Source organism: Ranitomeya imitator, chromosome 1, assembly GCF_032444005.1.
Source record: "Ranitomeya imitator isolate aRanImi1 chromosome 1, aRanImi1.pri, whole genome shotgun sequence".
Classification (NCBI taxonomy): domain Eukaryota; kingdom Metazoa; phylum Chordata; class Amphibia; order Anura; family Dendrobatidae; genus Ranitomeya; species Ranitomeya imitator.
This window is the reverse complement of record NC_091282.1, coordinates 752,224,401-752,250,021: the sequence shown is the minus strand read 5'-3', so window position 1 is coordinate 752,250,021 and position 25,621 is coordinate 752,224,401. Positions and strand designations below refer to the sequence as shown.

The 25,621-nt window shown below is 47.2% G+C and overlaps 1 protein-coding gene across 1 annotated transcript in view; it reads left to right on the top strand.

The window, feature by feature from the left end:
- The first annotated feature begins 211 nt into the window (after positions 1–211).
- TOGARAM1 (TOG array regulator of axonemal microtubules 1) overlaps positions 212–25,621 on the top strand; it is a 40,206-nt gene continuing 14,796 nt past the window's right edge. Inside the window, exons 1-10 of the mRNA XM_069734850.1 lie at positions 212–418; positions 971–2,441; positions 14,926–15,052; positions 16,161–16,408; positions 17,495–17,721; positions 21,088–21,182; positions 23,559–23,717; positions 23,838–23,933; positions 24,680–24,834; positions 25,428–25,569. Coding sequence (XP_069590951.1) covers positions 1,188–2,441; positions 14,926–15,052; positions 16,161–16,408; positions 17,495–17,721; positions 21,088–21,182; positions 23,559–23,717; positions 23,838–23,933; positions 24,680–24,834; positions 25,428–25,569 — 2,503 coding nt within the window. The 5' untranslated portion in view covers positions 212–418; positions 971–1,187. The remainder of the gene's footprint in view (positions 419–970; positions 2,442–14,925; positions 15,053–16,160; positions 16,409–17,494; positions 17,722–21,087; positions 21,183–23,558; positions 23,718–23,837; positions 23,934–24,679; positions 24,835–25,427; positions 25,570–25,621) is intronic.

Here is a 25,621-nt window from a genome sequence, read left to right as displayed (position 1 = left end):
CTGCAGCCATGGGAGCCCGTAGATACCTGTGGAGGCCTCCTGGCAGATCGCAGCCAGGTACTGCTCACTGGCTGCACTGTAAACTCATGTGCACGGAGCAGCGCACACAGTACAGGAGATGGCGCGTACTGAAAACGCGCACGGAGGAAGACTGGCTCCTCCGCCTCCCTGTAGTACGCTGACGTCACGGGTCAGCTGATTACCTCCGTCCAGAGCAACCGGCAACACAAGAGGCGCATCTAGTGTGAGGCGGGGAGGGCAGGGGGTGGGAGCTGTCTGTGGGCAGTGCTGACGGCAGGGGCAGGCGGCTGTACGGCACAGTCCGGGAGCAGCACGGAGCCGGTACATAGCAGAGCGGGGTATATGGGCTTCTGTTACAGCCAAGCACTGGTGTGTGGTGTGCTCACCGTGTGTGGAGGTATGTCTATATATCAAGGGGTGTGTGTAATGCAGGTGTAATGTTTACAGAGGGGCGTCCGCCTGTGCGCATGGCTCCGCGCGGGGAGAGGGGGGGGCGTCCGCCTGTGCGCATGGCTCCGCGCGGGGAGGGGGGGGGGCTTCCGCCTGTGCACATGGCTCCGCGCGGGGAGGGGGGGGGGCTTCCGCCTGTGCGCATGGCTCCGTGCGGGGAGGGGGGGCGTCCGCCTGTGCGCATGGCTCCGCGCGGGGAGGGGGGGGGGGCTTCCGCCTGTGCACATGGCTCCGCGCGGGGAGGGGGGGGGGCTTCCGCCTGTGCGCATGGCTCCGTGCGGGGAGGGGGGGCGTCCGCCTGTGCGCATGGCTCCGCGCGGGGAGGGGGGGGGCGTCCGCCTGTGCGCATGGCTCCGTGCGGGGAGGGGGGGCGTCCGCCTGTGCGCATGGCTCCGCGCGGGGAGAGGGGGGGAGGCGTCCGCCTGTGCGCATGGCTCCGCAGCAAAGTCCTCTCAAGGTAGATATTTTAACCTACCGTAACTTTTTCTTCTTCTTTCAGCCTTCTCTTCAGCATGTGTGAGGAAGAACAAGAAGCCGGCTAGTGGCTACGGCACCAGACTGTAGGGTTTCCATCCACGTGTCTACCTTTTCCTACGCAATATGATTTCTATAGATCAGCGGGTGCCAAAAGCCAACACCACCAATCGGATCAAACTTGGAGGTGTTCCACGAGGCAACCTCTTTTTCCAGCATCATCATCATCCATCATGTAGAGAATGACGTTTTCCGATAGCAGAGATCTCCCACCTATGTCTAGTGAAAATATGGAGGTCCACATGCCCCGTGTGGCGCCCTTTACCAACAACGGGGAAATCTCACACCTGCGAAGTGGATCTGGAAGGAGGCGATCTCAAACTCTTGATAATTCGGAACCGGTTATCCAGAGGACTCGGTCTCACAGCCGGCCGCATTCTCGTACGAGAAACAACGAGGTTATAACGAGTCCTCCTCAAGACAGGACCTGTATATCTGTAGGTGACAGCAACCTCAGCTGTGGCGTGATCCCAAAGGAGCTGCAGTCCAGGCTTCTTGACTTGAAGGACTATAAGTCTAGGACCCGCGCTATCGAAGAACTGAAGTACCTCATTCAGGATTTCGACTTCAGTTCAATGTCCCATTCCAATGTGGTCGGGTTCATCAGCTTTTTATGCACGCTGCTCAATGACAGCAACTTCACTGTCGTCCTGGTCACTTTAGACGTTCTCAACTGCTTCGTTCTTAACCTCGGTCAGGGCGTTAAGGAGTTCCTCAGACTCATCGTTTCCTCCACAGTGAAGCTCCTCGGGGACGGTAAGATCAAACAGGAGTATATGAAGATATATATGAGACTCATGAAGGTGGCTGGACCCTACAAGGTGGTTACGGTACTGCTAGAAAACCTTAAAAACAAAAACTCCCGGGTGAGGGAAGAGGTGGTGAATATTTGCATTGTGTCCCTACTGACGTATCCAAGCGAGGATTTCAACTTACCGTCAATAGCTTGTGAGATTGCGCCCTGTTTAATCGACAGCAAGAGGAAAGTCCGCCATGCTGCCCTGGAAGCCTTCGCCGTCTTGGCTGCCTCTATGGGCCCTGGAAAAAGCAGCCTACTGAAAGCTGTGGATGAAGTAGAACTACGAGAAGATGGGGATGGATTAATGAACGCGGTTCAGGCCCGATTGGCACGTAAGACCCTCCCTAGGATTACCCCTCAAGGTTTAGTGGAGTATGCCCTTCCTTTTCCATCATCTGCCCAGATCAGAGTGACTCATCACCTGCCCGGGGCAGACACGGACTGGCTCCTAACTGGGAATCGGGTGCAAAGCGGACATTACCAAACTGCAGATCAGGGTGGGAGAGGAGGCGCCCCTCACATTGATCCTGTATCTCGTCGAATGTTGAGCGCTGGCAAAGGAAAAAATAAGTTCCCATGGGAAAATCAGGACCCAGGAGTCTTTGATGTGTTTCCTGGAACTCCGACTTCGGAGAAGGTACCTTTGTATGTATATGTCATGTTGATTTCATGTTTTCTCTCCGTTGGGTTCCCTCATTCATCACGCAATGGGTACATATGTGACTGGCGTGGTTTCTTATGCCGTAGGTGTATTTTTAGCGATGACCCTAAGGAGAATTACTCCTGCTTATTCTCGGCACTCTACATTTTCCAAGTAAAATTCTCCTTTTTGCGTTCTTATTAAATTTCTTTAAGATATTCGGGAGTCCAGGAATTAAAAAAGAAAAAAAAATGAATCTACATTTCCGTGCAGACTGGTGAAGACCACTGAAGTGTCTACCTTTCTTTTCAATATGACCCCACGGGAAATAAAAGAAAAAAAAAAGGCAAAATGGTGTGTTTGCTCAAAAAGAAGCTGCTTTTTCCACCCTAGAAGTTTTACTTTCCTGGTCCTTGTAAATTTGTCAGGCTTATTCACTATGGCAGTCTATATGCCAGTACAGTTTCTGAGATTGCTGAAGACCCCCATAGAGATCTAGAAAAGCAGGGACCACTTATGTATAACTGGGGTGTTCACCTTACCTTCCAATAAGGCTACGTTCACATTTGCGTTGTGCGGGGCTGCGTCGGCGACGCAACGCACAACGCAAACAAGAACGCATGCAAAACGCATAGTTTTGCGACGCATGCGTCCTTTTTTTGCCGGATTTTGGACGCGAAAAAAATGCATCTTGCTGCGTCCTCTGCGCCCTAACGCTTGCGGCAAAAAAGACGCATGCATCGCAAAACGCATGCAAACGCATGTCCATGCGCCCCCATGTTAAATATAGGGGCGCATGCGTCGCCGCGGCTGCGCCCGACGCAGCCTGGCAGAACGCAAATGTGAATGTAGCCTAAAAAGGGGGAAACCGCTGATTTTTTTTTTTTTTTTTTTTCTCCAGAAAGTCAGTTTATGACTGATTTAATCCTGTTGTTTTTGGCGTGTGCATCTAGGGCAGAGGAAGCAGAGATCCAGCCACCATTGAACTTGCATCTGATGCAGCTCTCTTGTAATAAAATGTCTGTCCAATGCGAAGTCTGTTAAGTAAGGGCTTAACTTGACTCTTCACAGGTAGCACATACTACTTCATAACTTTACTCTTTCTTTTATGGCACGAGGGATGTTTCAGGAAGCGACATCAAGAGCGACCAATTGGCATCATATGCAGTGTTACGGGGGTTGTATATGTGACGATAGGTTCCCTTTAATTCTATAATAGTATCAGGTGACTTAAGATGCTCTGCAGAGTCAGGCCAAATTAAAGCATAATAATAAGATGGGAAACAAGTGCTGAAAGGGAGGGGGCATATCAGTAGACTGACTGGTCAGCACCTCCGGCTGTCGTGGGGCTTCGACTTGTGCTCTGATGTTATATGTGATGAAGAGGCCATTGTATGGATGATCTATAAATTCCTTGGTAATCGCCCGATCGATCCTTGGAAACCACGTCGTAGTGCAATTAAGCAGCGGAGCCTACGGTAACTGGTGACGCTAGAGAATGGCCCGTCCTTGTGTTCTGTTACCGACACAGAAATCGGGGTAAGGTTTCAGTATCAGGTGATGTCATGCAGACTACTGACACCAGGAGTGGATCATACAGGCCCCCACCTTCCACTGTTTGCCACCAGGTTGGAGACCACCTGAGTGACACTTTATAATTGCACTAATTAAGAGGGATTCTTAGTAGAAACCAAAACTCTGTGCCCCGACAATTGGCAATGCCAGGTCAGATTTTTATTTTGGCCCCTTCCCAAAATCCACCATACATAGGGAGTGTGCTTTATGGAGCGTGCTCGGGAGCTTAGCCCGCTCGGTACGCAGCAACTGCCGTTGTGTCTCTGTATCGGCTACCGTCGTGCCCCCACAGTGTGATTCTGGTAAGATGCCACAGCAGCCAGCGGCTACTGAAGGGCAACGGTCACTGCAGTCATGGTCCTCCTATGAAACTCTGCTGAAAGCTCACATTCCCCTTCCAACTCTTGCTGCATTGAAGACCGTAATGCTGTTCTCGGGACCATCTGGTGGGGAAACCCATGATGGACACGGACATTTGGTGCTAGAAGAAAAGCAAAAAAAAAACTTTTTTACATGCCAATGTACTTAGTGTTTGACTAATGACGTGACGTCATGTAACATGGCTATTTATTTGCACAGTTGCTTCAGTTTAATTTTTTTCTTTGAAATCAATAGAGCAATATAATTGTGTGCAAAGATATATACACCCATTGGACTCAATTTTACTTATCAACCTCCAGCATTGGGGGGGTGTCTTCAAGATTATTTTATCTAGTATCCTGCTCCTATGTTATGACCGCTACGTATACCTTGACTTGTACGGCCAAGTGTCTTATGTTTAACTATTTACAGACCAGCTAGTCTGTTTGGTTTGGGACTCAAAACCCCTTTTAAGGACTCAGGAAAGTAAAGCAATGGGATGAGGGGTTGTATCGTGGGGACGACAGGCGTCACTGTGCAACTCTTCCCCGGGTGAAATATCTTATTCTCCACTTGTAGAAGTTTTCTTGCTCTTTGCCAATCTGCATTGCGCAATGTTGGAATAGTCTGCGAGTACCTGGGGGGATCGGGCCGAATCATGCAGAAAGTTTACGTGTACTGACACAAGCGTCAAATTATACACTAGGTACAGTCATGGGCAAAAGTATTGACACCCCTGCAATTCTGTCAGATAATACTCATTTTCTTCCTGAAAATGATTGCAAACACAAATTATTTGGTATTATCTTCATTTAATTTGTCTTAAATGAAAAAACCACAAAAGAGAATGAAGCAAAAAGGAAAACATTGATCATTTCACACAAAACTCCCAAAATGGGCCTGACAAAAGTATTGGCACCCTCAGCCTAATACTTGGTTGCACAACAATTAGCCAAAATAACTGCGACCAACCGCTTCCGGTAACCATCAATGAGTTTCTTACAAAGCTCTGCTGGAATTTTAGACCATTCTTCTTTGGCAAACTGCTCCAGGTCCCTGATATTTGAAGGGTGCCTTCTCCAAACTGCCATTTTTAGATCTCTCCACAGGTGTTCTATGTTATTCAGGTCTGGACTTATTGCTGGCCACGTTAGAAGTCTCCAGTGCTTTCTCTCAAACCATTTTCTAGTGCTTTTTGAAGTGTGTTTTGGGTCATTGTCCTGCTGGAAGACCCATGACCTCTGAGGGAGACCCAGATTTCTTACACTGGGCCCTACATTATGCTGCAAAATTTGTTGGTAGTCTTCAGACTTCATAATGCCATGCACATGGTCAAGCAGTCCAGTGCCAGAGGCAGCAAAACAACCCCAAAACATCAGGGAACCTCCGCCATGTTTGACTGTAGGGATCGTGTTCTTTTCTTTGAATGCCTCTTTTTTTCTCTTGTAAACTCTGTTGATGCCTTTGCCCAAAAAGCTCTACTTTTGTCTCATCTGACCAGAGAACATTCTTCCAAAACGTTTTAGGCTTTTTCAGGTAAGATTTGGCAAACTCCAGCCTGGCTTTTTTATGTCTCGGGGTAAGAAGTGGGGTCTTCCTGGGTCTCCTACCATACAGTCCCTTTTCATTCAGACGCCGACGGATAGTACGGGTTGACACTGTTGTACACTCGGACTGCAGGGCAGCTTGAACTTGTTTGGATGTTAGTCGAGGTTCTTTATCCAACATCCGCACAATCGTGCGTTGAAATCTCTTGTCAATTTTTCTTTTTCGTCCACTTTATACTTCTTGATGACACTGCGCACGGTAGACACAGGAACATTAAGGTCTTTGGAGATGGACTTGTAGCCTTGAGATTGCTCATGCTTCCTCACAATTTGGTTTCTCAAGTCCTCAGACAGTTCTTTGGTCTTCTTTCTTTTATCCATGCTCAATGTGGTATACACAAGGACACAGGGCAGAGGTTGAGTCAACTTTAATCCATGTCAACTGGCTGCAAGTGTGATTTAGTTATTGCCAACACCTGTTAGGTGCCACAGGTAAGTTACAGGTGCTGTTAATTACACAAATTAGAGAAGCATCACATGATTTTTCGAACATTGCCAATACTTTTGTCTACCCCCTTTTTTATGTTTGGTGTGGAATTATATCCAATTTGGCTTTAGGACAATACTTTGTGTTTTTTCATTTAAGACAAATTAAATGAAGATAATAATACCAAATAATTTGTGTTTGCAATCATTTTCAGGAAGAAAATGAGTATTATCTGACAGAATTGCAGGGGTGTCAATACTTTTGGCCATGACTGTACAAGATCAATACCTTGGTAAAGAAAAAAAGGGGGGGGGGGCACGCACCACTCTGAATAAACGATTGGTATTGGCTCTCTGCATGCGTGCTGATTATGACTTAAAGGGGCTGTCTGGTCTATTAAAGAATTAGTAGGAGAAGGGACATCTCTAGTCCATTGCTTGGCTTTTAAGTCCACTTATTTCTCTGGAGGACCTGCTGATTGCTTGGCCAGACTGTTGATTTTAAATAGGAATGGTGCAGTACTTGATTTTTCCTGTGGTGACGCTACAGGGAAATTGACCATTTACAACAGGTTCCCTTTACAGATTACTGTTGATCACTGATCATAAGCTCTTTGCTGTTCGGCTTCTGAGTATAAGAGCCGGATCATCCAAAACAAAATAATTTCTGTAGATAATATGGTAGTATGAAGAGTCCTTACGCTGGTTGGCGGCACTTTTTCATTCTCCGATATTTGTGGGCTCTGATGTTTGTACAGGAGGTTGTCTGGGGTCCTCAGATAAGTTCCCCCTTCTTTGCTTGCAAGGTGCAGGTTGGCCCCCCATTCTGCATACATTGCGGGGCCTTATTTTAAAAGTTTACATATGTGCTGGCATGAAACTAAACTGCTCAAAAAAATAAAGGGAACACTAAAATCCCACATCCTAGATATCACTGAATGAAATATTCCAGTTGTAAATCTTTATTCATTACATAGTGGAATGTGTTGAGAACAATAAAACCTAAAAATTATCAATGTAAATAATATTAATCTTTATTTTTATATAGCGCTATCATATTCTGCAGCGCTTTACGTACATTATCATCGCTGTCCCCGATGGGACTCACAGTCTAAATTCCCTATCGGTATGTCTTTGTAAAGTGGGAGGAAACCGGAGAACCCCGAGGAAAACCACGCAAACACAGGGAGAACATAGAGACTCCTTGCAGATGTTGTCCTTGGTGGGAATTGAACCCAGGACTCCAGCGCTGCAGTGAGTGCTGCCCACGGTACCTAATATCCCACGGAGGTCTGGAGTTGGAATGATGCTCAAAATTAAAGTGGAAAATGAAGTTACGGGCTGATCCAACTTCAGTGGAAATGCCTCAAGACAAGGAAATGATGCTCAGTAGTGTGTGTGACCTCCACGTGCCTGTATATGACCTCCCTACAATGCCTGGGCATGCTCCTGATGAGGCGGCAGATGGTCTCCTGAGGGATCTCCTCCAAGACCTGGACTAAAGCATCCGCCAACTCATGGACAGTCTGAGGTGCAACGTGACGTTGGTAGATGGTGCAAGACATGATGTCCCAGATGTGTTCTATCGGATTCAGGTCTGGGGAATGGTTGGGCCAGCTTCAATGCCTTCATCTTGCAGGAACTGCTGACATACTCCAGCCACATGAGGTCTGGCATTGTCCTGCATTAGGAAGAACCCAGGGCCAACCGCACCAGCATATGGTCTCACAAGGGGTCTGAGGATCTCATCACGGTACCTAATGGCAGTCAGGCTACCTCTGGCGAGCACATGGAGGGCTGTGCGGCCCTCCAAAGAAATGCCACCCCACACCTTTACTGACCCACTGTCAAACCGATCATGCTGAAGGATGTTGCAGGCAGCAGATCGCTCTCCACGGCGTCTCCAGACTCTGTCATGTCTGTCACGTGCTCAGTGTGAACCTGCTTTCATCTATGAAGAGCACAGGGTGCCAGTGGTGAATTTGCCAATCCTGGTGTTCTGTGGCAAATGCCAAGCGTCCTGTTATGACCTGGTGGTCAGGACAATAATGGACCTGGTGGTTAAGAGCACACGGAATGACCTGATAGTTACTGATAATAAAGGACGAGCTCTGGGACGTGGGAACTCTGCTGACCGCAATCCCTAATCCTATCAAACACACTAGAAATAACCGTGGATTGCGCCTAATGCTCCCTATGCAACTCGGCACAGCCTAAGAAACTAGCTAGCCCTGAAGATAGAAAAATAAAGCCTACCTTGCCTCAGAGAAATTCCCCAAAGGAAAAGGGAGCCCCCCACATATAATGACTGTGAGTAAGATGAAAATACAAACACAGAGATGAAATAGATTTAGCAAAGTGAGGCCCGACTTACTGAACAGACCGAGGATAGGAAAGGTTACTTTGCGATCAGCACAAAAACCTACAAAAAGACCACGCAGAGGGCGCAAAAAGACCTCAAAAAGAGGCGCTCCCTCTGCGTCCCAGAGCTTCCAGCAAGCAAGACCACAATAAACAAAGCAAGCTGGACAGAAAAATAGCAAACCAAAGAAATACAAGCTGGAACTTAGCTTCGGCTGGGAAGACAGGTCACTAGAACGATCCAGGAGTGAACTAAACCAATACTGGAACATTGACAGGTGGCCTGGAGCAAAGATCTAAGTGGAGTTAAATAGAGCAGCAGCTAACGAATTAATCTCGTCACCTGTGGAAGGAAACTCAGAAACACCCACCAGATGAAGTCCATGGACAGAACCAGCCGAAGTACCATTCATGACCACAGGAGAGAGCCCGACAACAGAATTCACAACAGTACCCCCCCCCCCCCCTTGAGGAGGGGTCACCGAACCCTCACCAGAGCCCCCAGGCCGACCAGGATGAGCCAAATGAAAGGCACGAACCAGATCGGCAGCATGAACATCAGAGGCAAAAACCCAGGAATTATCTTCCTGACCATAACCCTTCCACTTGACCAGGTACTGGAGTTTCCGTCTCGAAACACGAGAATCCAAAATCTTCTCCACCACATACTCCAACTCCCCCTCAACCAACACAGGGGCAGGAGGATCAACGGATGGAACCACAGGCGCCACGTATCTCCGCAATAACGACCTATGGAACACATTATGGATGGCAAAAGAAGCAGGAAGGGCCAAACGAAATGACACAGGATTGATAACCTCAGAAATCTTATACGGACCAATGAAACGAGGCTTAAACTTAGGAGAGGAAACCTTCATAGGAACATAACGAGACGACAACCAAACCACATCCCCAACACGAAGTCGGGGACCCACACAGCGCCAGCGGTTAGCGAAACGTTGAGCCTTCTCTTGGGACAATGTCAAATTGTCCACCACATGAGTCCAATTCTGCTGCAACCTATCCACCACAGTATCTACACCAGGACAGTCCGAAGACTCAACCTGCCCTGAAGAGAAACGAGGATGGAAACCAGAATTGCAGAAAAACGGCGAAACCAAAGTAGCCGAACTGGCACGAGAACAGCAGGGCTTAGCCCGAGCACAAGTCCCACAGGACTGCACAAAAGAACGCACATCCCGTGACAAAGACGGCCACCAGAAGGATCTAGCCACCAAATCTCTGGTGCCAAAGATTCCAGGATGCCCAGCCAACACTGAACAATGAATCTGAGATAACTCTACTAGTCCATCTATCAGGGACAAACAGTTTCTCCGCTGGGCAACGGTCAGGTCTATCAGCCTGAAATTTTTGCAGCACCCGCCGCAAATCAGGGGAGATGGCAGACAAAATTACCCCCTCTTTGAGAATACCCGCCGGCTCAGGAACACCCGGAGAGTCAGGCACAAAACTCCTTGACAGGGCATCAGCCTTCACATTCTTAGAGCCCGGAAGGTACGAAACCACAAAATCAAAACGGGAGAAAAATAACGACCATCGAGCCTGTCTCGGATTCAACCGTTTGGCAGACTCAAGATAAGTCAAATTCTTGTGATCTGTCAAGACCACCACGCGATGCTTGGCTCCTTCCAGCCAATGACGCCACTCCTCGAATGCCCACTTCATGGCCAACAACTCACGATTACCAACATCATCATGTACCCCCTGGCAACCCCAGCTGGACACAGACATAGATTTCCAGTCCAATACTGGATTATTAACCTGTAGCCATGGCAACCCCAAAACGACCACATCATGCAGATTATGCAACACCAGAAAGCGGATATCCTCCTGATGTGCTAGAGCCATGCACATGGTCAATTGGGTCCAGTACTGAGGCTTATTCTTGGCCAAAGGCGTAGCATCAATTCCTCTCAATGGAATAGGATACTGCAAGGGCTCCAAGAAAAAACCACAGCGCCTAGCATACTCCAAGTCCATCAAATTCAGGGCAGCGCCTGAATCCACAAATGCCATAACAGAATAGGATGACAAAGAGCAAATCAGAGTAACAGACAATAGAAATTTAGACTGTACCGTACCAATGGTGGCAGACCTAGCGAACCGCTTAGTGTGCTTAGGACAAACGGAGACAGCATGAGTGGAATCACCACAGTAAAAACATAGCCCATTCCGACGTCTGTGTTCTTGCCGTTCGGCTCTGGTCAAAGTCCTATCACATTGCATAGGCTCAGGCCCATGCTCAGATAGTACCGCCAAATGGTGCACAGCTTTACGCTCACGCAAGCGTCGATCGATCTGAATGGCCAAGGACATAGACTCATTCAGACCAGCAGGCATGGGAAACCCCACCATGACATCCTTAAGGGCTTCAGAGAGACCCTTTCTGAAGATTGCTGCCAGGGCACATTCATTCCACTGAGTGAGCACAGACCACTTTCTAAACTTCTGACAATATATCTCCGCTTCATCCTGACCCTGACACAGAGCCAACAAGATTTTCTCTGCCTGAACCACTGAATCAGGTTCGTCATAAAGCAATCCAAGTGCCAGGAAAAACGCATCAACATCACGCAATGCCGGATCTCCTGGCGCAAGGGAAAATGCCCAGTCTTGAGGGTCACCACGTAACAAAGAAATAATGATCTTTACTTGTTGAGCAGGGTCACCTGAGGAGCGAGGTTTCAAGGCAAGAAATAATTTACAATTATTTTTGAAATTCAAGAACTTAGATCTATCACCAAAAACAAATCAGGAATTGGAATCCTAGGCTCAGACATCGGATTCTGAACCACAAAATCTTGAATGTTTTGTACCCTTGTAGTGAGATTATCCATCCAAGAGGACAGACCTTGAATGTCCATGTTTACACCAGTGTCCTGAACCACCCAGAGGTAAAGGGGAAAAAAGAGACAAAACACACTGCAAAGAAAAAAAATGGTCTCAGAACTTCTCTTATCCCTCTATTGAGATGCATTAGTACTTTGGGCCACCTGTACTGTTATGACCTGGTGGTCAGGACAATAAGGACCTGGTGGTTAAGAGCACACGGAATGACCTGATAGTTACTGATAATAAAGGACGAGTTCTGGGACGTGGGAACTCTGCTGACCGCAATCCCTAATCCTATCAAACACACTAGAAATAGCCGTGGATTGCACCTAACGCTCCCTATGCAACTCGGCACAGCCTAAGAAACTAGCCATGAAGATAGAAAAATAAAGCCTACCTTGCCTCAGAGAAATTCCCCAAAGGAAAAGGCAGCCCCCCACATATGACTGCGAGTAAGATGAAAATACAAACACAGAGATTAAATAGATTTAGCAAAGTGAGGCCCGACTTACTGAACAGACCGAGGATCGGAAAGGTTACTTTGCGATCAGCACAAAAACCTACAAAAAGACCACGCAGAGGGCGCAAAAAGACCCTCCGCACCAACTCACAGTGCGGAGGCGCTCCCTCTGCGTCCCAGAGCTTCCAGCAAGCAAGACAACAATAAACAAAGCAAGCTGGACAGAAAAATAGCAAACCAAAGAAATACAAGCTGGAACTTAGCTTCGGCTGGGAAGACAGGTCACTAGAACGATCCAGGAGTGAACTAAACCAATACTGGAACATTGACAGGTGGCCTGGAGCAAAGATCTAAGTGGAGTTAAATAGAGCAGCAGCTAACGAATTAATCTCGTCACCTGTGGAAGGAAACTCAGAAACACCCACCAGATGAAGTCCATGGACAGAACCAGCCGAAGTACCATTCATGACCACAGGAGGGAGCCCGACAACAGAATTCACAACAGCGTCCTGCACGGTGTTGGGCTGCGAGCACAACCCCCATCTGTGGACGTCGGGCACTCAGACCATCCTCATGGAGTCGGTTTCTAACCGTTTGTGCAGACACATGTACATTTGTGGCCTACTGGATGTCATTTTGCAGGGCTCTGGCAGTGCTCCTCCTGTTCCTCCTTGCACAAAGTCTGAGGTAGTGGTCCTGCTGCTGGGTTGTTTCCCTCCTACGGCCCCCTCCACGTCTCCTGGTGTACTTGCCTGTCTCCTGGTAGCGCCTCCAGCCTCTGAACACTACGCTGACAGACACAGCAAACCTTCTTGCCACAGCTCGCATTGATGTGCCATCCTGGATGAGCTGTACTACCTGAGCTGCTTGTGTGGGTTGTAGAGTCCGTCTCATGCTACCATGAGTGTGAAAGTACAACCAACATTCAAAAGTGACCAAAACATCAGCAGAAAGCATTGAGATGTGGTCCGTGGTCCCCACCTGCAGAACCACTCTTTTATTGAGTGTGTCTTGATAATTGCCAATAATTTTTATCTATTGTCTATTCCATTTGCACAACAGCATGTGAAATTGATTGTCAATCAGTGTTGCTTCCTAACTGGACAGTTTGATTTCACAGAAGTTTGATCTACTTGGAGTTATATTCTGTTGTTTAAGTGTTCCCTTTTGTTTTTGTGAGCAGTGTATATATGAACAGTACCTTAAGGAGGGGAAGTCTTGCAGGCAGAAGCATTACCTATCTGTTCATTGGATATGAATACCTAAACCTCCACCAATAACCCAAAATGGGATGGGACCCCCTCCTTTACCATCTCCAGCAATGTCTTAAAAAGTTGATGCATCGGTGGGGAGGCTCCCTGGCGCATAGTGTACAGCAGTGCCAGAAATGGCAGAGCAAAGTGACAGGTTCTTGTTCTGGCATTTAAGGGGGTCCCATTGGTCAGACCCCGCTGATCCTGCATATATCAGTATGGAATAATGCCCTATTATGATGGCTGTGCTGCTCAGTCCAGGAACACCATGTCCCATAATCCCTTCTCCTAATATTATCACTTGCCCCCGCCATTATATGGCAGCAGTTCGTAACCAGGTGCATGTGTGATCGGCGTGAGCCTTTTTATCCGGGGCACAATGAATGTTCTTGATGTCAGATCCTCTGTCTGCCCGCCTGTCATTCCTGTTTGCTCTAGTTAAATACTCCATGTGCCGATCCCATTGTCTGGCCCGAGTTTACTCTGTGTAAGTAGAGGAGGTGTGATGTTACCAGGACGCCACTGATAAGAACTTGTTCACATGCCGATCCTGCCAAGATTACTCTTAATTACATAGCGGCTCATTAAGACTCATTTTTGGACTGGGTGTATAATCCTAATTGCCCCGTACCGCATCATGTTACCTCATGCAGGGGTGTGTGGACTTTGGGGGTCATAATGCAGAAGTAAGATCATGGGGGACTTTGCCTGAAATTAAAAAGTGGTCCTGCTGGTGGACCCCTGCTGCAATCTCCATGCTCGTCAATGGAAAGGTGAGGTCTCAATTTATATTTAAAGGGATATTCCTATTATAGCAAGTTCTCGCCTTCCACAGGCTATGAATGAAAGGTTACGAACTGCACCTTTGTGATATCGCACCTGTCACGAAAACTGGGCTCCACTGACATCTGCTTGCCCACTCGGGATTCCCACAATATTCTTAGACTTCAATAGAGAGTTGAGATGTTAACTTGTCACAATAGAAATATCCCTTTTAAATATAATTTTTTGCAGCCGAGAAATCTGCGGCAGTGCACACTGGTGACCATCGCTCAGCTGTAATATCGGGCACAACATGTGGTCCGATGTAGTGCTCTTGGTAATAGGAAGCAGCCATGTCCTGTGCATCCCCTTTAACTCCTTTAGTCGTCGGCGCTGCTCTGAAATGCCTCACCTGTCTCATTTATCTCACCTGTCTCATTTAGTTCCTTTGCTGTTCAGTTTGTCCCCTGTGCTTTACACTGCAGGTTTGGCTGCTGTGTAACAGCAGTAAGTGATTGCATGATGGTAAGAAACCTTGAATTGTTAGGACCCTATGACACCTGTATGACTGCTATCGGTGAATGGCAGCGTGCTCCTTTACACTCAGACTCTGGATCTGGTGACATCAATTTTGCTCCCACTATTAAATATAAGCTGATTGCTCTTCATCTTTTCTGTAAGGGCTCATTCAAATGTCACAATTTTTATTTTATTTTTTTACTGAAATTTTATTAATTTACAGCAAAAACTAATGAGCGATGGGAATATTGGTTTGGCCTTCTTTTGTCCTCCTCTTTGATCTATCTTGTCTTTCCTTCTTGCAGCCTTCCTCCATCTTCGATGTCCATCACACGCCCATTGTGAAAACCCCAACGGCAAAAACCAGAAACTCTGTCCACCAAATGCCCGCTGACTACAGTATCCAGCCTAACCCCCAGTCGACCGCGTCCGGTAATGACTAAATTTTTCTTCTGTTCCGTTTTTTTTTTTTTTTTTTTAAATCAGTTTTTTTATTTACATGAGTGAAAACCGCAGTACCAGATGCAGCCTGATCATGCGAGTGGTGCTATTTCTGCATCCAGAGGGGTGAATCTGCGGTGGCCAATCTGACCCGCTGCAGAAGACCAATCCCTCTCTCCAGTAACTGGGAAGGCTTTCTACACAAGATAAAGTAAAGTCTCAGCCATGATGCTGCAGACCAGCGTGTTTCCGGTGCACGTGTGTGACGGACCTATTGTAGCCAGCGCATGTGGGCGATATTCCACACGAGATAACCCTGGAAAACATGAAAAAAGAATGTTTCCAGACCAGAGTAGTGTATGCAATAGACATGGCCTCCTGCGCCTGCCTGTAGATGATTTCTTTTGGACACGGCCGGGTTCAGACATCTGGAAAGTTGTCCGAGTTTATGGCTCGTGCAAACATGCCCTATGGGTAGATTTGCACAGTGTTTTTCAGCTTTTTTTTTTTGCTTTTTTTTGTATGTATGCCTTTCTTTGCTGTTCGTTTTGCTTGTTTTTTGTGTGTGTTTTTTTTTTTTTTTCTGAAAAAATGCAGCATTTCACACTGAGGCCCTGGAGCTACAACACTGGGCCCTGATGTAGTTTGTGTTCAGCAGGGGGACGGCTCACTCTTTCCCATCTCACTCAAGGTGCTGGTAGGAAGTTTTTGTCTGCAGCTTGGGGGGGTATTAGCTGTGATGAATGTGCCCTCAGCTACTTGCTTACTCCCTGACACTTCTGCTCCTTAATTATAGGGGTCAAAAAGAACACCATGTGCCAGCAGAGGCCTGTAATGAAAGGGTTACAGCTGCTAGAAATGTAACCCACCGGGCCACACATCAGCTCCCTTAAATGCTGCTGTGGATTTCTGACCTCAGTATTTAAGGTGCACAGTCAGGGGGGGGCACGGATCCTTGTGACCACCGGCTTCTTCTTTTGTCATGACTCCGTTTCCTTCTATATTCCTGCATGGCTGCCATGTCTGTTCTCCCTACTGTGGAGCTATAGCTAAAATTCAATCCTGAGGAAATTAAATCCGCTGTGCATCCTTTCCCCAGGTAAAGAGGAGGCTCCCATTCCACTGAAGGCGTCCATCGTGCGACTCCCATCAGGAGGGAAAGACCTTAATAAGTCCAAACCCGTCCCTCCGATCACTAAAGGGACCAAGTCCTTACCGGAGATCAGTTCTGTGTCTGGCAGCTATGTCTGGAGTAACCCCAAAGCCCTCGCCAAGAGCGGAGAGGAGGAAAGCCTCGCACTGGACCTCTTGGATCTAAGTCTAGGGGATGAAGACGACCGTGAAGAGGTTTGTGTTTTGTTGCCAGGATGTGTCTCTATGCCCCCTCAGTTACTATTTCCGTGAGCCTCCTGCATAGAGCCCGCTATGTTACTGGTCCAGGATTAGGAAGACGTGGATCACTTATTCCCAAAAATAAAAAACGCCCTCCCCAATCATCTTCCGTATATAGTCTGTGTGTGGTATTGCAGTTAAGCTCCAACGTAATGAGTGGTACTGAGCTGCAATAGCACACACAACCTGTACGCAGAGGTGGCGCTGTTTTTTCGAAGAAGACAGTCAAGCGTTTCTAATTCTGGACAATCCCTTTTTAAGTCTATGGTTCCACCTCGCTGTGCACCTCCATGGTGCGGTCATGATGGATTTACACTAGAGGTTGTTGGCTTTTTACTACTCCTCTGTATTAGTCATGTTGCCTTGCTTGTCACTGTGACTCCATTGCATTACTCAGTGGCATACAGCCATCTTTGCTGTGCTGCCTGTGTCATGGCGAAAGTCCTTTTGCAGTCTTAAAAGGGATTCTAGTCTTGGAAAACCTCTGTCCCCATGTGCAGTTTGTTCTGAATAGCACTGGGCTTTACTCACCTTTCCCGGGTCCATTGCAAAGTCCCTGCGTCTGTTCCTGGTTGTCTGTGATTGTCTGCAGTGCAGACAATATTGGGAGGTCAGCTGCTTGTGCGCACAGTGATTGGCTGCAGCGCTGTTGATGTGAAGTCAGTGCTGCTCACAATAACAGACTCCAGGAGCAGCAGGGATGAAACGGCGCTGGACCCAGAGAGGGGGAGTAAAGTGCATTTTTTTGTGTTTTATTTAATTTTTATGCAAGAACAATGGTTTTCAGAACTGGAAAACCCCTTTAAGCAGATGTGCGGTGACCCGCTGCCGGGAAGAAGTCAATTGTATGTATATCTGCAGCACCCCCACAGGGGAAGAGAAGCATTACATGGTGCCGACTAAATGTGGATGTGTCAGGTCCTCCAGTGTGAGATGCGCTCTGCTTTGGCTTCTTGATGGGGTCCAGTGATACAGACCCGATTCATCCCCTATATTATCTGCCTGTGATTTTGTTTTCTTATTGCTGTTCTCAATATGCAGATGGAAAGTTCACTTAGAAACGTACGGAACAGCGCAGCGAGGAAGCGGGCCAAGATGGGCGGCAGCCTGTCAGACCTAGAGAGCCCGGACTCCATGAAAATAGACCTGAATATGGATTCTCCGTCTTCAACGTCTTCGCCTATTAGCGGGTGTTACAGTGAGAGTGGGGTCTATAGCCGCGAGTCCCAGCATTCACCTCTGTCACCTCCCCCGCAACTGAAGAAAATGTGAGTAAGGCTGCGGGACATCCGGCTCCTCACAAACTGGAGCTTTACTTGGTTTGCAATAACTGTGGGCATCATTAATGTAATGTGACATCACTGTGTGCAAGTGTGTTTGCCCCGCCCTGTGACATCACTGTGTGCAATTACCTTTTCTTCTCATGTCATAGTGTTTATTACCCCCGCCCTGTGACATCACTGTGCAATAACCTCCTGTGAGGTCAGTATTTATTAGCCCCACCCTGTGACATCATTGTATTAATTCTCTCTGTGACTTGATTACTTTCGGTAGTGGGATGCCATCTTGTGCGTTTTCCAGGTGTTGTGATGCCGCTGTAGCTCCTGGCCGCGCGCAGGGACGCCGCTGTAGCTCCTGGCCGCGCACAGGGATGCTGCTGTAGCTCCTGGCCGCACGCAGGAAAAATGTAGTAAGAGCCTCCGGCAGCTGGTCATGTCGGTGATTGGTTGCACTGATTAGCAGCACTCTCCCTTTCCTTGGTTTGTCACTCTCCGCTTACTTTAGGGGCATAGATGACATTGGCGAGGTGAGCAGATGCTGTAGTTAGCTTGCGTTATTCACCTGGGACTCTTCGCATTTACTTTAAAGGGAACCTGTCACCCCGTTTTTTCAGATTGAGCTATAAAAACTGTTAAATAGGGCCTGCGCTGTGCGTTACTATAGTGTATGTAGTGTACCCTGATTCCCCATGTATGCTGAGAAATACATTACCAAAGTCGCCGTTTTCGCCTGTCAATCAGGCTGGTCTGGTCAGGTGGGCGTGTTCACAGCGCTCTTTTCTTCCCCAGCTTTCCGTTGGTGGCGTAGTGGTGTGCGCATGTCCAGAGTTCCGACTTCCCTGCGCCCACGTGAAGACACAGCGCGCGATCTGCGCTGTAATCCCTTGCATCGGTGGGGGCGGCCATCTTCCTGGGGCCGCGCGTGCGCAGATGGAGTGCTCTGCTGCACGGGGCTTCAGGAAAATGGCCGCGGGATGCCGCGCGTGCGCATTAGAGATCGCGGCGGCCATTTTCCCAAAGCCGAGATGCAAACTCGGCTTTGGGAAAATGGCCGCCGCGATCTCTTGTGCGCACGCGCGGCATCCCGCGGCCATTTTCCTGAAGCCCCGTGCAGCAGAGTACTCCATCTGCGCACGCGCGGCCCCAGGAAGATGGCCGCCCCCACCGATGCAAGGGGGATTACAGCGCAGATCGTGCGCTGTGTCTTCACGTGGGCGCAGGGAAGTCGGAACTCTGGACATGCGCACACCACTACGCCACCAACGGAAAGCTGGGGAAGAAAAGAGTGCTGTGAACACGCCCACCTGACCAGACCAGCCTGATTGACAGGCGAAAACGGCGACTTTGGTAATGTATTTCTCAGCATACATGGGGAATCAGGGTACACTACATACACTATAGTAACGCACAGCGCAGGCCCTATTTAACAGTATTTATAGCTCAATCTCAAAAAACGGGGTGACAGGTTCCCTTTAAGGGCTCGTTCACCTACAGCCTTTATGGTACATCTGCAGGAGATGCCATACTTGTCCGATGGGCATGCATGCCACTACTGGGACTCACTCAAATCTTTCTCCAGAACAAGGCCCTGATGTGAACAGGCCCGGCCACCTCTCTGTTCAGGGCAGATGCCTCCGAACTGTCCCACTGTATGGACATATGGTGTCTCCATACAGCTGAAACGAGGCAGAACGGCGAGTATCAGCCCGGCCGAGTGATCCCTACTGACAGGTAAATGGCAGCGTGTCCTCCTCTAATAGTTGGGTACGTAATGACGAACTGGTTTATTTGCTGTAATGATGGGCTGCAGGCACGTCGCTCCGATAATTACACCCTGGGATTTGTGACTTTAAGCTGCTTAATCCTTTGGTTTCAGAGCGTTAGACCTTTATGTGACGTTCACCCTCATTTATGAAAACTTTTACTTCAACTTCGAAGATAATCCGGGCGACTGCTTGTCAGATTATAGCAGAGTAATAAGTAGTGAATTTGATTAGGTAAATTATTCAATGTTGTTTTTGATTTTTACTCCGAGATGCATGACAAGCCGTATGAGGACTCGGTTTTATTTTTTTCTCAGAGCAAGTTGACGTTTCCAAAATATATATAAAAAGTGACAATTCCAGCATTTTTTTACTTTATTTATTTTTTTACTTTTATTTCTAGTCTAATCTAGACTTCAACCTGAAAATATTGCAGTATATAGAAGAAATGACAATCTGCTACAAAACTCAGCCTATGGTGGCCTTCATGGGAGTACAAAGATGGCAGCAATGCAGAGGGGGCTTCAGTAGGCTCCTTGCTCAGCACCCCACACTCTAGGGTACGGGACTAGTGGGCCCCTGAGCAGTCGTGTCACTCAATTGCACCAATTAAATGCCACGGCCATAGTTGGTGAGCCGTATTTAAGTGAATAAGGCTTTGATCACTGCTGTAAGATGCAGGTGCCGACTGTATAACATGGCTGGCACCTGCTCTGTATGCAGCACACTCTGCTCCTGAACCCGCACCATACAGACGCAGAGATATTTGCATCATGATGTCATCATCGCTACGCTGTCACCACAGCGCACACTATGTGTTTTGGAGGGGTGTAGTAAACTCCAAAACTGATCCTGGCGTTCTCGCAAAAGAAAAAAAAAGTGTGATATTTGCAGAACTTTTGCAATATTAGGAGTTAATTAGTAACCAGGACTGGAGGAATGTGGTGACTGCAAGTAATTGACTGACCTGTGGATGGATAAGCCCCACACATGGGGTCACTGAGGGAACATTAACCCATTCTGATATATGTATGTCCTCAGAGGACTGCAGTATATCACAGGTGCCCCCCCCCCACCTGATCACATGGAGTTCTGGCAGCAGGACACTATGGAAGACATATTGAATATGCCATATTACTCATTGATGGTGGGCTGACTTGTAGGACCCCCATGATCTCTGACAGCATTGCTCCTGTCCACCTGTGGTGCAGGTAACTACCACATTGTGCCGTTCATTTCCATGTAGCTACATCACAGCTCCCTGCAAAAGGAGGAATCACAAGGACCGTTGCGTACAAGAAGTGATGAAGGGACCACCATACCTTTTTATTTGACATCAGTAGAGCTCATTTTGAGCCAAATCAACCAATCGGAGCAACTCAGCTTAAAGTCGCTAGATAGGAATACCCCATTAAATAAATGTGTAAGTTGGGGGCATGACATGCCAGATCATCGGAATGCAATATCGAGACCCCAGAACAGAGGGTGAGACCCAGGTGCACAATCTTGTATTTCCTTGTCTTCCCGGGTAATTATGTTCATTCTTTATTTGCTGACATTGTGTTACATGTTCTCTGTCTTACAATTTCAGGTCGGATGTGACATTGGTTTCAAAATTACGGCCGTCAAGAGTCTTTTCTGCCCGGAACAAAGATGCCGTGAAGAAGCTGGATGCTGCTTCCCAAGGTGTGATCCCCTAAACTGGAACAGGTTAACATGACCAGACCAGTCTGAGGACCCCCTAGAGACATGACTTGTGCCTCCTGTAGTGCTTGGCCTCCTTGGCTGGTTTTAGGCTGCATGCATATCTATCTATCTTTTTTTTTTCTTTCTTTTTTTTTGCCTACGGGGTACTTCCGTCTGTTTCTAACTTCCGTCTGTCTGTCGCAGAAATCCCGGGTCTCTGAATGGTCACGGCCGGCTGGCCACTACCAATCAGCGACGGGCACAGTCCGGCCGTGAATTGGCCCCTCCCTACTCCCCTCCAGTCAGTGCCCCCTCCCTACTCCCCTCCAGTCAGCGGCCACATAGGGTTTTAGCCGTTCGTTAAACGGACAACGTTACACCGCGGTGTAACACAGTCCGTTAACGCTGCTATTAACCCCGTGTGACCAACTTTTTACTATTGATGCTGCCTACGCAGCATTAATAGTAAAAACATATAATCTTAAAAATAATTTAAAAACAAAACATTATATTCTCACCTACCGGTGCCTTTCCCGCTCCTCGCGATGCTCCGGTCCCAAGAATGCATTTCGGCAATGACCGGAGATGACATAACAGTCTCGCGAGACCGCTACATCATCACGTGTTATTGCCGCAATGCATTCTTGGGACCGGAGCGTCGCGAGGAGCATCGCTAAACGCCTGGCCTGGATCTGGGGCTGCCGGAAGGTGAGTATATAACTATTTTTTATTTTAAGTCTTTTTTTTTTAACAGGGATATGGTGCAAAATTGCTATATACTGCGTGGGCTGTGTTATATACTGCGTGGCCTGTGTTATATACTGCATGGCCTGTGTTATATACTGCATGGCCTGTGTTATATACTGCATGGCCTGTGTTATATACTGCATGGCCTGTGTTATATACTGCATGGCCTGTGTTATATACTGCATGGCCTGTGTTATATACTGCATGGCCTGTGTTATATACTGCATGGCCTGTGTTATATACTGCATGGCCTGTGTTATATACTGCATGGCCTGTGTTATATACTGCATGGCCTGTGTTATATACTGCATGGCCTGTGTTATATACTGCATGGCCTGTGTTATATACTATGTGGCTGTGCAATATACTGAGTGGCTGTGCAATATACTACGTGGGCTGTGTTATATACTACGTGGGCTGTGTTATATACTACGTGGGCTGTGTTATATACTACGTGGGCTGTGTTATATACTACGTGGGCTGTGTTATATACTACGTGGGCTGTGTTATATACTACGTGGGCTGTGTTATATACTACGTGGGCTGTGTTATATACTACGTGGGCTGTGTTATATACTACGTGGGCTGTGTTATATACTACGTGGGCTGTGTTATATACTACGTGGGCTGTGTTATATACTACGTGGGCTGTGTTATATACTACGTGGGCTGTGTTATATACTACGTGGGCTGTGCAATATACTGCGTGGCTGTGCAATATACTGCGTGGCTGGGCAATATACTACGTGGCTGTGTTATATACTACATGGCTGTGTTATATACTGCATGGGCTATGTTATTATTATTATTTATTTATATAGCACCATTAATTCCATGGTGCTGTACATGAGAAAGGGGTTACATACAGTGTTATAGATATCGTTTACAGTAAACAGGTTTACAGTGACAGACTGGTACAGAGGGGAGAGGACCCGGTCCTTGCGGACTTAAATTCTGCGTTGGCTGTGTTATATACTATGTGGCCTGTGATATATACTACTATACATATTCTAGAATACCCGATGCGTTAGAATCGGGCCACCATCTAGTACAGATATAACCGGCATAGGATTTTGAGGGTTTTTTTTTTTTTAAAGGGGCATTCCATTATTTCCTCTGTTTAGCAATTGTCCGGGTGAGTTGCATCACAGTAAGGGGGTGGGCGAAAGTGGAATTGATCTGATCTGGACAATCGGTGCCCATTTTCTTGTGTTATATAGCGCCTGTGTCCATGGGTGGCATTAGGGATGTGGATGTGTTTTCAGAGTAGGAATTACCAGTGTTTTGCAGAGGAGATTCCTAGCACATGACTTGCATCATATTTCTGTATACTCGAGTTACCGCCTGTGTAAATGGTCACTACAGCACCTTGGCTGTCAATGAGCTGACATTACAAACCTCGGTAAAGTGTGAGATTACCGCTCCGCCATTCATGTCAAGAGTTTTACGTTGTGTACTCTATTCTGCGCAATGTGAACAATGTCGTCCCGTGGGATTCTCCCGACCCTCTGACACATTCTGCTTCTCATCCTGCAGATATCAGGACTAGTAGGTAGAAATGTATGGCCACCATTTATTGTATTCTCTCCTGACTTCCGTCGTCCTTTGTCCCTTTACTTTATGATGTAGGAACCGCAGTCAATGATAAACTGGTGACCGTGATTGGGCAGCGGATGAATTACAGGAATGGGACCGCAGAGGCCGACGAGAATGTTCCTAAGGAGATCGCCCCCACTTTTACCAGACACCCGCCTAAAGATCTACAGAGAGCAGCAAGACCTATTAAAGGTGAAGTTGTGGGGTCCCAATAGCAGTTTTCTGTCTCGGCAGCTGTATACGTGGCAGTGGATGGCTGGATCCCAGAAGCTTATTAAAGGTAAATTGCTTCTTATATTTATGTACCTGCAGGAATCACCTCATCGGCCTCTAATTTCCAGCAACATAATAACGACCATGACTTGAACAGTCCCTTGGCTGACGATTCTGTGGCCGTCATTGGAAAAGGTGAGTATACAAGGCATCAGTCTCTGCAGTAACCTGATGTAGAGTTAACCATTAAAGAAGTTGTCCTGCTTAGAAAAATTTTTAAAAAATCTTTTTTTTCTGATACCTTATTTGTGAACTCTGAGTTAATTGAGGCAGGTCCCCTGGTCTGGATCCTCGTCTCCTCCATATTGGAGAGGGGTCACTATATTGGAGATCCTGGTGTATAGGTGTGCTGGAAAAGATTCAATATAATTTGTGTCGGGTGAGTCTGGTGCGCAGCCCCGATTTGGTGAGATGTTCCCTAGCTGACATTGGAGGGTTAATTTGCTTTCTTCTGTCTAGTAAAATTTGACACATTTTGGACTGTCTTAAAATCTGTAAATGAAATCTACAGCGACTGAGCAGGTACAGAAAATGCAGCAGACTTGGGCCCAAATCTGCATTTTTGTCCTTAATAAGTATATTTGCCAAGAAGTACATATGTGCCATACAAGCCGCATATAGGGATTTTTGGGGCTTTTGAGGAGAGGTGCCCAGTCCCTGAGGCTTCTCCATTCCCCTTTTCTTTTAAGAGGACCAGTACAGGAGTCCTATCCAGAGAAGTATCGTGACATTGGCAAACGAGGGGTGGAAAAGTGTTCCAAGGGTGATGGAAATGGGGGACATGAACACTAGACCCTCCAGTTCTGGAGGGTCTTCTGTGCCTCCTGCTGTTTTGCATCCTGGTACCATATTAATACTTTATTTTCCCATGACTTTTTCAGGGGTCTTTGAGTCTCTGCCCCCCACTCTTCAGTCGCACAGTCAGTCTTCCTTCTCAGCACAAGAGGATTCCAGTCCAGCAAAGCAGAACTTTCAGCCGCCCACCGGCGTCTACGGCAGAGCAGTCCAGCAGAACAGTTCTAGCACGGAGCATGATGTAAGGGGTCTCCATATTAGTTTATTCCTCCAACATTGTATCTTCCAATCTAGAATTAATGACAATACACAACTCAGTGAGAAGAACACACACTATTACATAATGTCCCCCAAACTATATCAAAACCTCCCAAAAGTGGACATTAGACCAAAACATCAGAAACCAATGTTCAAATAGTTTATTAAATATAATTTAAAGTTAAAAAAATGGAGAAACTGACACAATAATTCACAATAAATATCACAGTGCATAAAAGCACATCATATAGGGTACAGATCAAATAAACATAATGGAGAATAATCTCCAAAGAGACAAACCTATAGGTGCACAAATGTATCATGAGCGGTCTAAAAAGACCAAATAAAGTGCATAAAAAGTCTCTGAGCAAATACTGATGCCAGTCTAAAGTTGTTCCGTAGTTCCCCTGGACTCCAGCTCCAACGTACGTTTCGCCACCGTGGCTTTTTCAGTTTCTCCATTTTTTAACTTTAAATTATATTTAGTAAACTATTTGAACATTGGTTTCTGATGTTTTGGTCTAATGTCCACCTTTGGGAGGTTTAGAATTAATGACAGTTACGTATTCTGCGCAGGTTAAAGTCACCATGTCCAAATCTGCTCGGGACAAGATGAGGCAGAAGCGAGAGCATAACCTGAAAGAGCTGGTAGATGTGAAGGATCTGGGGAAACGCGAGCGGCTGTTGCAGACTGACCCTGGCCCGGTGGCAAGAGAACGTGAGTAGATTTTCCTAAAACTACTTGTTGATTTCCGGTTATCACTGCGGCT